Source organism: Oncorhynchus clarkii, chromosome 4, assembly GCF_045791955.1.
Source record: "Oncorhynchus clarkii lewisi isolate Uvic-CL-2024 chromosome 4, UVic_Ocla_1.0, whole genome shotgun sequence".
NCBI lineage: Eukaryota > Metazoa > Chordata > Actinopteri > Salmoniformes > Salmonidae > Oncorhynchus > Oncorhynchus clarkii.
This window is the reverse complement of record NC_092150.1, coordinates 40,293,873-40,306,721: the sequence shown is the minus strand read 5'-3', so window position 1 is coordinate 40,306,721 and position 12,849 is coordinate 40,293,873. Positions and strand designations below refer to the sequence as shown.

Genomic DNA, 12,849 nt, shown 5'->3' with positions numbered 1-12,849 from the left:
CAAACCAAGCTGCTTACCTATTGCAGATTCAGTCTTCCCAGCCTGGTGCAGGTCTACAATTTTGTTTCTGGTGTCCTTTGACAGCTCTTTGGTCTTGGCCATAGTGGAGTTTGGAGTGTGACTGTTTGAGGTTGTGTACAGGTGTCTTTTATACTGATTACAAGTTCAAACAGGTGCCATTAATACAGTTAACGAGTGGAGGACAGAGGAGCCTCTTAAAGAAGAGGTTACAGGTCTGTGAGAGCCAGAAATCTTGCTTGTTTGTAGGTGACCAAATACTTATTTTTCACCATAATTTGCAAACAAATTCATTAAAAATCCTACAATGTGATTTTCTGTATTTTCTTTTCTCATTTTGTCTGTCATAGTTGAAGTGTACCTATGATGAAAATTACAGGCCTCTCTCATCTTTTTAAGTGGGAGAACTTGCACAATTGGTGGCTGACTAAATACTTTTTTGCCCCACTGTATATACTGTACCCTATACCATCTACTGCATCTTGCCTATGCCGCACGGCGATCGCTCATCGATATATTTATTTGTACATTTTCTTATTAATTCCTTTACATTTGTGTGTATAAGATAGTTGTGAAATTGTTAGATTACTTGTTAGATATTACTGCACGGTCGGAACTAGAAGCACGAGCATTTCGCGACACCTTGGATTTTATTTGATTAGTCAGTTGCACAACTGAATGCATTCATCTGAAAGGTGTCTTTCGCATTTAACCCGATCACTCTGAATCAGAGGTGGATTGTGTGAGTACGACCTCACTGAGAGAGAAAGCAAAGAAAGGCTGTCCTTAAAGCATACTCAACCTAGTTTAACTTGGCAAATTCATTGGATTTTTGCTTTATCAAATGGGGCGGGGCTCTGTTTATGCCACATCTCAAGATGCTGGACAGATCCTTCCATCTGGTAATGGGCCTGGCTCGTCTTATCACACAGTGAGCACATAAAGGATTGTCTACCTCAGCCCTTCAATACAGCTTATCAACACCTATTATCAGCCATATATATGCCATAGGGTACCATTTCGGATGCAGCGCTAAACAAAAACAGGGCAATGACACCAAACACGGTTTAATGTTTCCCCTTCATTGTTATTGTAGTGTCGTGGCAATACATTACATTGTCTCCTTCCCTGTGATGGTGAGAACACGTTTTGAGGGGTAAATGGAGTGTGGAAATTGAATGACTCTGAGCTTCCTGACCTTCACCTGTTTCCTCTGCTCCTCTGTCGCTTCTTCCCAATTCACATGCCTGTGTTGTTACGGCGACGTGGCGGATTCCTTAGAGGTGTCGCTGGGACTCGGTAAACATCCCAGGTCACCCGAGTCAGTCAGTAATCATGGTGGCCCCTGGAGCGTGTCATTGGGAGAATGCCGGTAGCTCCGAAAGGAGCTTCCTGTCTTCTCTCAGCTGATCAGGGAAAGGGGGTGGGCCTACAGGATAATTAATAGGAACCACAGCGGGAATTGGAAAAGTAATAGCTATTCTGGTTGGTCCGAGACAAGGCTGTGTGATGTGCGTGTGTGAGCGCGTACTTGCGGGTGTTACTTGTTTGTGGATATATTGTATGTATTCCGCTCATGGACTCACACCCTTTACAGTGAGTTTAAGGTATATGGATGGCATTCTCATGACATGTCTCAGCTGGCGAAGGAGGGATACGTGTATTTGTGTATTTATTTGTGTCTGCAACTCTGTCCACATTCAAGGGGGATGTGTGTGTATACATAATTGTTTGCATTTGTTTGGTGTTTGTTTGTGGATGTGCACGCGTTTGCCACTTCTGTGTGGCACAGGGGATCTTGATGCATAAGTCATAAATCAACAAATCCTTGAGGCAGCTGTGGAGAATGGGCAAGATTACTGTGTGCCACAACACACACACACACACACACACACACACAAACACACACACACACACACACACACACACACACAACACAGCGCTGGGAGATGAATGAACACAAATCAACAGCGCACAAGTCCCTCGGAATGCCACTGCACCACATGGCACTGCCAGCCCAATCACTGGAGACACTAAACTCACACCAATTCAACAAACATCTGGCAGTCCTTCAAGCTAACATTTCCTTTTCTTGGGATAATTAAAAGCATATTGTGGTGGGCTACAATGGTGAAACCCTCCCTTAAAGCAGTTTGAAGGTGGGGGGGGAGGTAATGAGAAATTCCTACTATTCTTTCCATGGATTATTTGCTCTTTTGTCCTTGAGATAAGAAAGGACGAGAGGAAGGGATGGAGAGAGGGTGGGAGAGATTGCGGGTGATTGATAGGTCTGCCGTTGCTCTGTTTCCTTCCCCCTCACCCTATTGGTGTGTTCTTACACCCCTATACATCCTTAGGCACCCTACTACCTACTCTCCCCACTCTCCGTACCCCTATATGTCCCTCCAATCATCCCATCTGGGGATCATTGTCCTGTTGAAAAACAAATAATAGTCCCACTAAGCCCAAACCAGATGGGATGGCGTATCGCTGCTGAATGCTTTGGTAGCCATGCTGGTTAAGTGTGCCTTGAATTCTAAATAAATCACAGACAGTGTCACCAGCAAAGCACCATCAGACCTCCTCCTCCATGCTTCACGGTGGGAACCACACATGCAGAGATCATCCGTTCACCTACTCTGCATTTCACAAAGACATGGCAGTTGGAAGCAAAGATCTCAAATTTGGACTCATCAGACCAAAGGACAGATTTCCACTGTTCTAATGTCCATTGCTCGTGGTTCGTGGACCAAGCATCTTCTTCTTATTTGTGTCGTTTAGTAGTGGTTTCTTTGCAGAAATTCGACCATGAAGGCCTGATTCACGCAGTCTCCTCTGGACAGTTGATGTTAAAATGTGTCTGTTACTTGAACTATGTGAAGCATTTATTTGGGCTGCAATTTCTGAGCCTAGTAACTCTAATGAACGTATACTCCGCAGCAGAAGTAACTCTGGGCCTTTCTTTCCTGTAGCGGTCCTCATGAGAGCCAGTTACATCATAGCGCTTGATGGTTTTTGCGGCTGCACATTTTCAAAGTTCTTGATTTTTTTCCCGTATTGACTGATCTTCGTGTCTTTTAAAAAAAAAATTGTATAATTTTTTTTTTTTACCCCTTTTTCTCCCCAATTTCGTGGTATCCAATTGTTGTAGGAGCTACTATCTTGTCTCATCGCTACAACTCCCGTACGGGCTCGGGAGAGACGAAGATTGAAAGTCATGCGTCCTCCGATACACAACCCAACCTAGCCGCACTGCTTCTTAACACAGCGCGCATCCAACCCGGAAGCCAGCCGCACCAATGTGCCGGAGGAAACACCGTGCACCTGGCAATCTTGGCTAGCGCGCACTGCGCCCGGCCCGCCACAGGAGTCGCTGGTGCGCGATGAGACAAGGACATCCCTACCGACCAAGCCCTCCCTAACCCGGACGACGCTAGGCCAATTGTGCGTCGCCCCATGGACCTCCCGGTACCGGCCGGTTACGACAGAGCCTGGGCGCGAACCCAGAGTCTCTGATGGCACAGCTGGCGCTGCAGTACAGCGCCCTTAACCACTGCGCCACCCGGGAGGCCTGACCTTCATGTCTTAATGTAATGATGGACTGTCGTTTCTCTTTTCTTCTTCTTGCCATAATATGGACTTTTACCAAATAAGACTATCTTCTGTATACCATCCCCTCCTTGTCACAACACTACTGATTGGTTCAAATGCATTAAAAAGGAAAGACATTTTACAAATGAACTTTTAACAAGGCACATCTGTTAATTGAAATGCATTCCAGGTGACTACCTCATGAAGTTGGTTGAGAGAATGCCAAGAGTGTGCAAAGAAGTCATCAAGGCACTTAGAAGAATCTCAAATATAAAATATATTTAGATTTGTTTAACACTTTTTTGGTTACTACATGATGCCATATGTGTTTTTTCATAGTTTTGATGTATTCACTATTATTCTACAATGTAGAAAATAGTACAAATAAAGAGGTGTGTCCAAATTTTTTGACTGGTACTTCATGTAAGCATCAGCTGTCAAAGCAGCTTACCGATCATTGTACCTGTACACAGCCCATCTGTAAATAGCCCACCCAACTACCTCATCCCCATATTGTTTTTTATTTTTGCCTATTTGGCATCACAGTATCTCTACTTGTACATCATCATCTGCTCATCTATCACTCCAGTGTTAATGCTAAATTGTAATTTTTTGCCACTATAACCTATTTATTGCCTTACCTCCCTAATCTTACTACATTTGCACACACTGTATATCATTTTTTCCCATTGTGTTATTGACTGTACATTTGTTTATCCCATTTGTAACTCTGTGTTGGGTTTGTCACACTGCTTTGCTTTATCTTGGCCAGACCACAGTTGTAAATGAAAACTTGGCCTTCCTGGTTAAATAAAGGTTAAATAAAAAATGTATATATGTGGACACCACTTCAAATTAGTGGGTTCGGCTATTTCAGCCCCACCCGTTGCTGACAGGTGTATAAAATCGAGCACACAGTCATGCAATCTCCATAGACAAACATTGGCAGTAGAATGGCATTACTGATCTCAAGTGACTTTCAACTTCTCACTGTCATGGGATGCCACCTTTCCTACAAGTCAGTTTGTCAAATATCTGAGCTGCCCCGGTCAACTGTAAGTGGTGTTATTGTGAAGTGGAAACGTCTAGGAGCAACAACGGCTCAGCTGCGACGTGGTAGGCAACACAACACAACTCACAGAATGGGATGGCTGAGTGCAGAAGCGTGTAGCTCATATAAATCGTCCTCAATTGCAACACTCACTACTGAGTTCCAAACTGCTTCTGGAAGCAACGTCAGCAGAAGAACTGTTTGACTGGAGCTTCATGAAATGGGTTTCCATTGCCGAGCAGCCGCACACAAGCCTAAGATCACCATCCGTAATGCAAAGCATTGACTGGAGGGGTGTTGAGCTCGCCACCATTGGACTCTGGAACAGTGGAAACGAGTTCTCTGAAGTGCTTAATCACAATTCTCCATCTGGCAGTCCAACAGACAAATCTGGGTTTGGCGGATGCCAGTAGAACACTACCTGCTCCAATGCATAGTGCCAACTATAAAGTTTGGTGGAGGAGGAATAATAGTCTGGGGCTGTTTTTCATGGTTTGGGCTAGGCCCCTTAGTTCCAGTGAAGGGAAATTTTAACGCTACAGCAAGCAATGATATTCTAGAGGATTCTGTGCTTCGAACTTTGTGGCAACAGTTTGGTGCAGGCCCTTTCCTGTTTCAGCATGAAAATGCCCCCGTGCACAAAGCGAGGTCCATACAGAAATGGTTTGTCGAGATCCATGTGGAAGAACTTGACTGGCCAAGACTTCAACCCCATCAAACACCTTTGGGATGAATTGGAATGCCGGCTGCGAGCCAGGCCGAATCGGCCAACTTCAGTGCCCGACCTCACTAATGCTCAATGTTCTATCTTCTAGTGGAAAGCCTTCCCAGATGAGTGGAGGCTGTTGTAGCAGCAAAGTTGGCACCAACTCCATATTAATGCCCATGATTTTGGAATGAGATTTTCAACGAGTGTCCACATACCTTTGGTCTTGTATGTGTGGAGTGGAAGACTGGCTGGGGAGATGGAAGGGGGGGAGATGGAAGGGAGTTAGATGAATTCCCAGATAAAATAATAAGAGACTGGAGGGGATTTGTGTTCAGTGACACACTCGCATGATATTGCGATCACGAACACACACACACACACACGCATGCACACACCGGGAGGGGATTTGTTGAGTCTACAGGGATGTGTAATTCCATTACACAGGACCTCTGTGGATGTAGCTTCTTCCTCTGCAATCCTCACAGCCATGTACTTTGGACTTTGGAGTTCTTTTTAACTGCTTGAGAATTGTATCATAGAATCTGGGTGTTTTTGTTATAGCCATCGGGAAAATACTTCTACTTTATGTCCCATTATAATGGAGACTCTTGTCCTCATCCATTAGAAGATGTTGGTAGGACTTTTAGGTACTTCCCCATTGTGTTGCTCAAATGTACGTAGTTCGGTCCTTGAGCTGTTTTTTGTCTATTAACGTTCATGGGTCATTCCATGAAATGAGTGCCTTTTGCGTACCTTTGATATTTTAAGTAGAAATTGTGCACCAATATTGAATTGTAAAATCCTGTTATGTCAAATGAAGTTCCCCTTTAATATAGAACTTAAGGAGAATTCGATCATTCAAAATTCAGCATTTTGACATGTCCCTCGGTCAACACTGTGTCACTTCTAGGAAGATTTGAACCCACTTAAAGTTTCACTATTATTTATATAATTCATGTGATTAGTGATTCATTTACGTCTGTCCATCATTTTAAGGTCAACCATGTTTTATATGAACTGGACTCTCATTTTAATATGGTGAAAAAATTATTATTATTATTTTTTTTTCAAAAGAAGCTTTGAATGTCTAATAAAAGCAGGTGTGCTGGTTCTAGTCTTTTCGGCCATTGTCTGGTGTTTTACAGTGGAAAACTGAGTTGAGTATAACCCTGTTAACCATAGATAGACAGCCTAGAAATGTTTGAAAAAAAAGAAGAAGCTTGCATTCAATTGCCACGACAAGCGTCCATTCCCCTTGTCACAAGGCGATTTATGGCTGATTTAAGAAGAAACCCTGTTACTGTCAACCCTTTTACTATATTTGGCACTTAATATAGCCATTTTGTAATTTCACGTCTTGAGATGGTTAAACTAGTTGTTTATGTGCTCATTATGACAGAATGTTAAAATTAGGTGAAATCAAAAGGTTTTTTTCGGACTAAGTTACACTTCTCAAGAAGCACCAAATTGGTGGAACGACCCTATTATGCCATGTTTCATGTTCTATGTGGACCCTAGGAAGAGTAGCTGCTGCTTTCGCAACAGCAAATGGGGATCCTAATAAAAATACCAATTACCAAATGTGTTAGGTGGTGTATTAGGAGTTGTTTGTGACTTCTCTGTACTTTCCAACATGTCAGGCAGTAACCTAGCAGGTAATGACGCGAGTGCTGTCAGGTGTAATGGTCCGAATCCGACACGTTTTGTTTCACTACACTATCTTCCTGTTGTGTTATGAGTCCCTGGTGGGGGCATCATTCATATGCAGTGATTTGAACCCCCCAGTCTGGCCACCCAAGGTAGGCTACATCACATAAACAATAGGCTAACAAGCCTCTAGTCTACTCAGCCAGACTGGGCTAGGCCATAGCAATCATCACACTCCACTACAGTGATTCTGATTCGTGCTACAGTACAATAACCTACATGAGATGTAGTCAATGTAGCTGACATTTTTAGGCTAAAATCTTTAGCCTAACTAGCCTCTCCCCAGCCAGGCAAGGCTAAACCCCTAGCGATCCCCCTCACACTCCACTGCAGTGATTCTAGCTAGCCTAGCACACCACTAATTTACATTTTAGGCTAGTGTCGACGCGTGGGCACAACTCTGTTTAAACCAAGGCATGTAAATGAGGAAGAGAACAGGAGAGTTAGTCCCGGTGTGTGTTGTTCATCAGGCTAGTGGAGCGAGGCATTGTTCTCTCTCTCACATGAGTTGAGTGCTTTCTCTTGTTCAGAACTCTCCCGGTCAAGAAGAAGGAGCTTTAGCTCTCCCTGTGACACGCTCAAGCGCTCCAATTTTCCCCGGGCTGCTCCGCTCTGCTCGGGGAGAGTGACTGGAGAATGGGGTTAGATGGGTTATGAGACTGGTCATCTAACATCTAATCTCTGGGTACTGAGAGAAATTAGACAGATTTGGGAGGGTATATGGGTATATGAACTGAAGCTTGCATCTGGACACTTTTTGTGTAGTTTGCTTATTACATAGTGGACCTGATTGTAAACCCGACCTCGAGGTTTTCATAATTTGTTCGAAACGAGACTCCATTACACTTAGCTTGTGTTGTGTATTTGACTTAGAATATTAATCTGATCTCTCTCTCTCCTTCCCTATCTCTCTCTCCTTCCCTATCTCTCTCTCTCTCTAAGCAGCAAAGAAGACATGTGCCACCACAGACTTTGCGTGTGAGAATGGCCAGTGTGTTCCCCAGCGGTGGCGCTGTGACGGAGAGCCGGAGTGTGCCGACGGATCAGACGAGGCCGACGCCGTGAGTTCAGACGCTCTCTTTCCCGTACTGTTGCGTAGATGTGTATGGAGGAATGGATGCATGGGGATGGATGAACAACAAAAAAAAACAAATGGGCCTTTAGGACACCTCCAACACACTCACATGCCCACGCCACGCACCACACACATCCTGGCATCCAGAGGAACATTGCCTCCAGCTCAGTGGCAAATGAGGTACGAGGAAGCTGCGGGTTGGAAAACCAAATCAGCCAGCCAGCAGCCCACCGTGTGTTTTCTCCTCGTCTCCGTTCCAGAGCAGTGAGCCTGAACTGCATTGTGGGTACCTTATTTAGCCCCGTCACATTTGAACCGCTGCACCACCAATTCCCGCCTCATTTTTAAAAATGAACGTGTTTCCTTCCCTTACCTCTGGAAATCAGATTGACGTTTTCTGTGTTTTTTTTCACAGAGCTTTTTTCACCAAAGACACACAGTCTGCACTAGAGGTCGACCGATTATGATTTTTCAACGCCGATACTGATACCGATTATTGGGGGACCAAAAAAAGCGATACCGATTAATCTGCCAATTTTTGTACATTTATTTGTAATAATGACAATTACAACAATACTGAATGAACACTTATTTTAACTTAATATAATACAGCAATAAAATCAATGTAGCCTCAATTAAATAATGAAACATGTTCAAATTGGTTTAAATCATGTAAAAACAAAGTGTTGGAGAAGAAAGTAAAAGTGCAATATGTGCTATGTAAGAAAGCTAACGTTTCAGTTCCTTGCTCAGAACATGAGAACATATGAAAGCTGGTGGTTCCTTTTAACATGAGTCTTCAATATTCCCAGGTAAGACGTTTTAGGTTGTAGTTATTATAGGCAGTTAACCCACCGTTCCTAGGCCGTCATTGAAAATAAGAATGTGTTCCTAACTGATTTGCCTAGTTATATAAAGGTATATATATTTAAAAAAAATAATATATATATATATATATATATATATATATATATATATATATATTACATACACGGCCAACTGACCCTACTGTACTTCTGTGCCCCCCTGTCACACTCACACAGACCCGAGGTCAGCTCTAAACCCTGTTCCACGACGCTCACATCCTGCTTATTAATTACGCAGGATTCACTGTGGGCTGCACTCCATTTTTTCATAATTGCCACCAGCACATGACCTGTGTCACGGGGCTGCGTTTGAAAACAAGCACCGGGAGGCTTGTTCACATGCCGCTGTTTATTACTTTTTAACGCAGCCGTAATGACTTAGCCCTGGTCATTGATCAAGCCATGGGTATGGGTATTGGGTATTACTGTACAGCGATAACCGTGAGATTGCAGCCATTTCTTTATAGCCATAACTCACCTGCCATTATACTAAACTCTATGGCTATGGGAGGAGAGTCATAGAGCTGTTATATACTCATATCGGAAAGTTTTTAGACCCCATTTCCCACATTTTGTTACAGCCTGGTTCTAAAATTTATTCTCATCAATCTACACACAATACCCCATAGTGATAAAGCGAAAACAGGTTTTTAGAAATGTTTGCAAAATTATGAAATATAAAAAAACAGAAATACCTTATTTGCATAAGTATTCAGACACTTTGCTATAAGACTCGAAATGGAGCTCAGGTGCATCCTGTTTCCATTGATCATCCTTGAGATGTTGTGGTAAATTCAATTGAATGGACATGATTTGGATAGGCACACACCTGTCTATATAAGGTCCCACAGTTGACAGGCATATATCTGGGGAAGGGTACCACAAAATGTCTGCAGCATTGAAGGTCCCCAAGAACACAGTGGCCTCCATCATTCTTAAATGGAAGATGTTTGGAACCACCAAGACTTACTAGAGCTGGCCACCCCGACCAAACTGAACAATCGGGGGAGAAGGGCCTTGGTCTGGGAGGTGACCAAGAAGACGATGGTCACTCTGACAGAGCTCCAGTGTTCCTCTGTGGAGATGGGAGAACCTTCCAGAAAGACAAGCATCTCTGCAGCACTTCACCAATCAGGCCTTTATGGTAGAGAGTGGTCAGAGAGAAGCCACTCTTCAGTAAAAGGCACATGACAGCCCGCTAGGAGTTTGCCAGAAGGCACCTAAAGACTCTCAGACCATGAGAAACAAGATTCTATAATCTGATGAAACCAGGATTGAACTCTTTGGTCTGAATGCCAAGCGTCACATCTGGAGGAAACCTGGCACCATCCCTACGGTGAAGCATTGTGGTGGCAGTATCATGTTGTGGGGATGTTTTTCAGCGGCAGGGACTGGGAGACTAGTCAGAATTGAGGCAAAGATGAACGGAGCAAAGTACAGAGAGATCCTTGATGAAAACCTGCTCTAGAGTGGGGTAAAGGTTCACCTTCCAAAAGGACAATGACCCTAAGCACACAGCCTAGATGCAGGAGTGGCTTTGGGACAAGTCTTTGAATATCCTTGAGTGATCCAGCCGGACTTGAACTCAATCGAACATCTCTGGAGAGATCTGGAGAGAAATTTAGGCTCCCGAGCGGCGCAGCGGTCTAAGGCACTGCATCTCAGTGCAAGAGGCGTCACTACAGTCTCTGGTTTGAATCCAGGCTGCATCACATCAGGCTGTGATTGGTAGGCCCATAGGGTGGTGCACAATTGGCCCAGCGTTGTCCGGGTTTGGCCGTCATTGTAAATAAGAGTTTGTTCTTAACTGTCTTGCCTAGTTAAATAAAGGTCTAATTTAAATAAAAATGATGCACTGGACTCCTCTCCCTATCTCTTCTCATGAAGATGTTCCTTGAGACAGTTATTGACCCCATCTGTACATGCAATGGGCTTTTAGGGGTTATTGTTGAGTTGCGGTATTGTGTGTAGATTGATTAGGGGGAAACAAACAATTTAATACATTTTAGAATAAAGCTGTAATGTTAAAAAAAAATGGAAAAAGCCTCGGGGTCTGAATACTTTCCGAATGCACTGTATACTCACATCAACTGTGTCAGAGACAATCCGGAATGAATTAGCTTCGTCCTTACTGATGCTCTTATATAGTGCTCTCTGCCTGCTGGTTCAAATGGCAAAAAAATGTCTCTCTCATTGCCAGTTCCTCTCCCCTTGGCCCTGCTCGTTCCTACCGTACTGTATAGAAGGACTTCTGTATGGGCCGCCAACAGAACAGCAGCTGCAAGCAATTTTCAGAAGCAGTATGGAGGAAAAAGTGGTGCTGGAAATGGTGGAGTGTCGAGATCTGACACACTGGAGAAAGGGTGACCTTGGGCTGCTGTTTGGAGGGCCTGCTGTGTGTGTGTGTGTGTGTGTGTGTGAGATGGGGGGTTGCAGTCTCACCCTGAGTGTGTATTTGATTAGACATCGGTGACTCGGGCAGGCTCAGAGATTGTTCTAAGGAGAGAAGCCACCAAGAGATTGAGAACACAACACACAGACACTATGCTAGACAGGTACAATCCTGAGAGAAGGGGTCTGTCTGGGTGACAAACAGAGCACACACTGCACTGCAAGCAATGTGAATGTGCATGGCTTCGTAGCTCTGGACTCTGCTGAGAGGTTAAATGGGTTTTGGAGAGGTGAGGGCCATGTGTAGCAGAGAGGAGGTCTCCTGTGGGTGTTTTTTAAAGGAAGCTACAGGTGAGGAACTACTCAACTCCTACTGTAAAAACATAGACACATGCGCGCGCGCGCACACACACACACACACACACACACACACACACACACACACACACACACACACATACACACACACACACTCACTAGCTGACTCTGCTGAGAATGTGGGAAAGCTGCGGCAATCAAGACTTTGTATCGACCTCAGCTCCCATGTCAAATTAGTGTCATCTCTAGAACCCCTCTCTAGCAGTGTATCCATCCACTGAAAGGCCGTGCTCTAGTCTCCTTCAGCATATCCATCCACTCTTCCCCACTGTGCTTGATCCATAGCTTACAGGGGTTCTCAGAGCTAGATAAATCAGACTAATAACTCAGAAGATGGCGCCGACAGACATGGCAGCTTAGCTATCTCCTAAGCAACTTTGCAGTATAACTTTTTGGGGTATGTCATTTCATTATTAGCCCATTTTTATTTATTTATTTGTAATTTTTAAAAATGACCCCCTTTTCTCTCCCCAATTTCGTCATATCCAATTGGTAGTTCCAGTCTTGTCCCATCGCTGCAACTCCCGTACGGACTTGGGAGAGGCGAAGGTCGAGAACCGTGCGTCCTCCGAAACACAACCCCGCCAAGCCGCACTGCTTCTTGACACACTGCTCGCTTAACCCGGAAGTCAGCCGCACCAATGTGTCTGATGGAACACTGTACACCTGGCGACCATGTCAGCGTGCATGCGCCCGGCCCTCCACAGGAGTTGCTAGAACGCGATGGGACAAGGTAATCCCGGCCGGCTAAACCCTGCCCTATCCTGGACGATGCTGGGCCAATTATGCATCACCTCATGGGTCTCCTGGTCATGGCCAGCTGCGACACAGCCCAGTATCAAACCGGGGTCTGTAGTAACGCATCTAGCACTGGCCATAGACCACTGCGCCACTCAGGAGGCCCACGCCCAGAACATTTTTTGTGTTATTCCATACAGTCGGAAATAACTTTTGGATATCAGAGCGGCGGTAACTCACCAGCATTAAGTCCAAGAATACGGCTTTCCTGAAATGTATCCTTTGTTTGTACCCCCAAGTCATTTGAACATATCCCAGAGGCTGC

At 44.5% G+C, this 12,849-nt stretch overlaps 1 protein-coding gene across 1 annotated transcript in view; it reads left to right on the top strand.

Annotated features, from left to right (window-relative positions):
* The window catches only part of LOC139406809 (low-density lipoprotein receptor-related protein 8-like), a 250,373-nt gene that overhangs the window by 107,895 nt on the left and 129,629 nt on the right, over window positions 1-12,849 (top strand). The window contains exon 3 of the mRNA XM_071149860.1: window positions 8,022-8,137. Coding sequence (XP_071005961.1) covers window positions 8,022-8,137 — 116 coding nt within the window. The remainder of the gene's footprint in view (window positions 1-8,021; window positions 8,138-12,849) is intronic.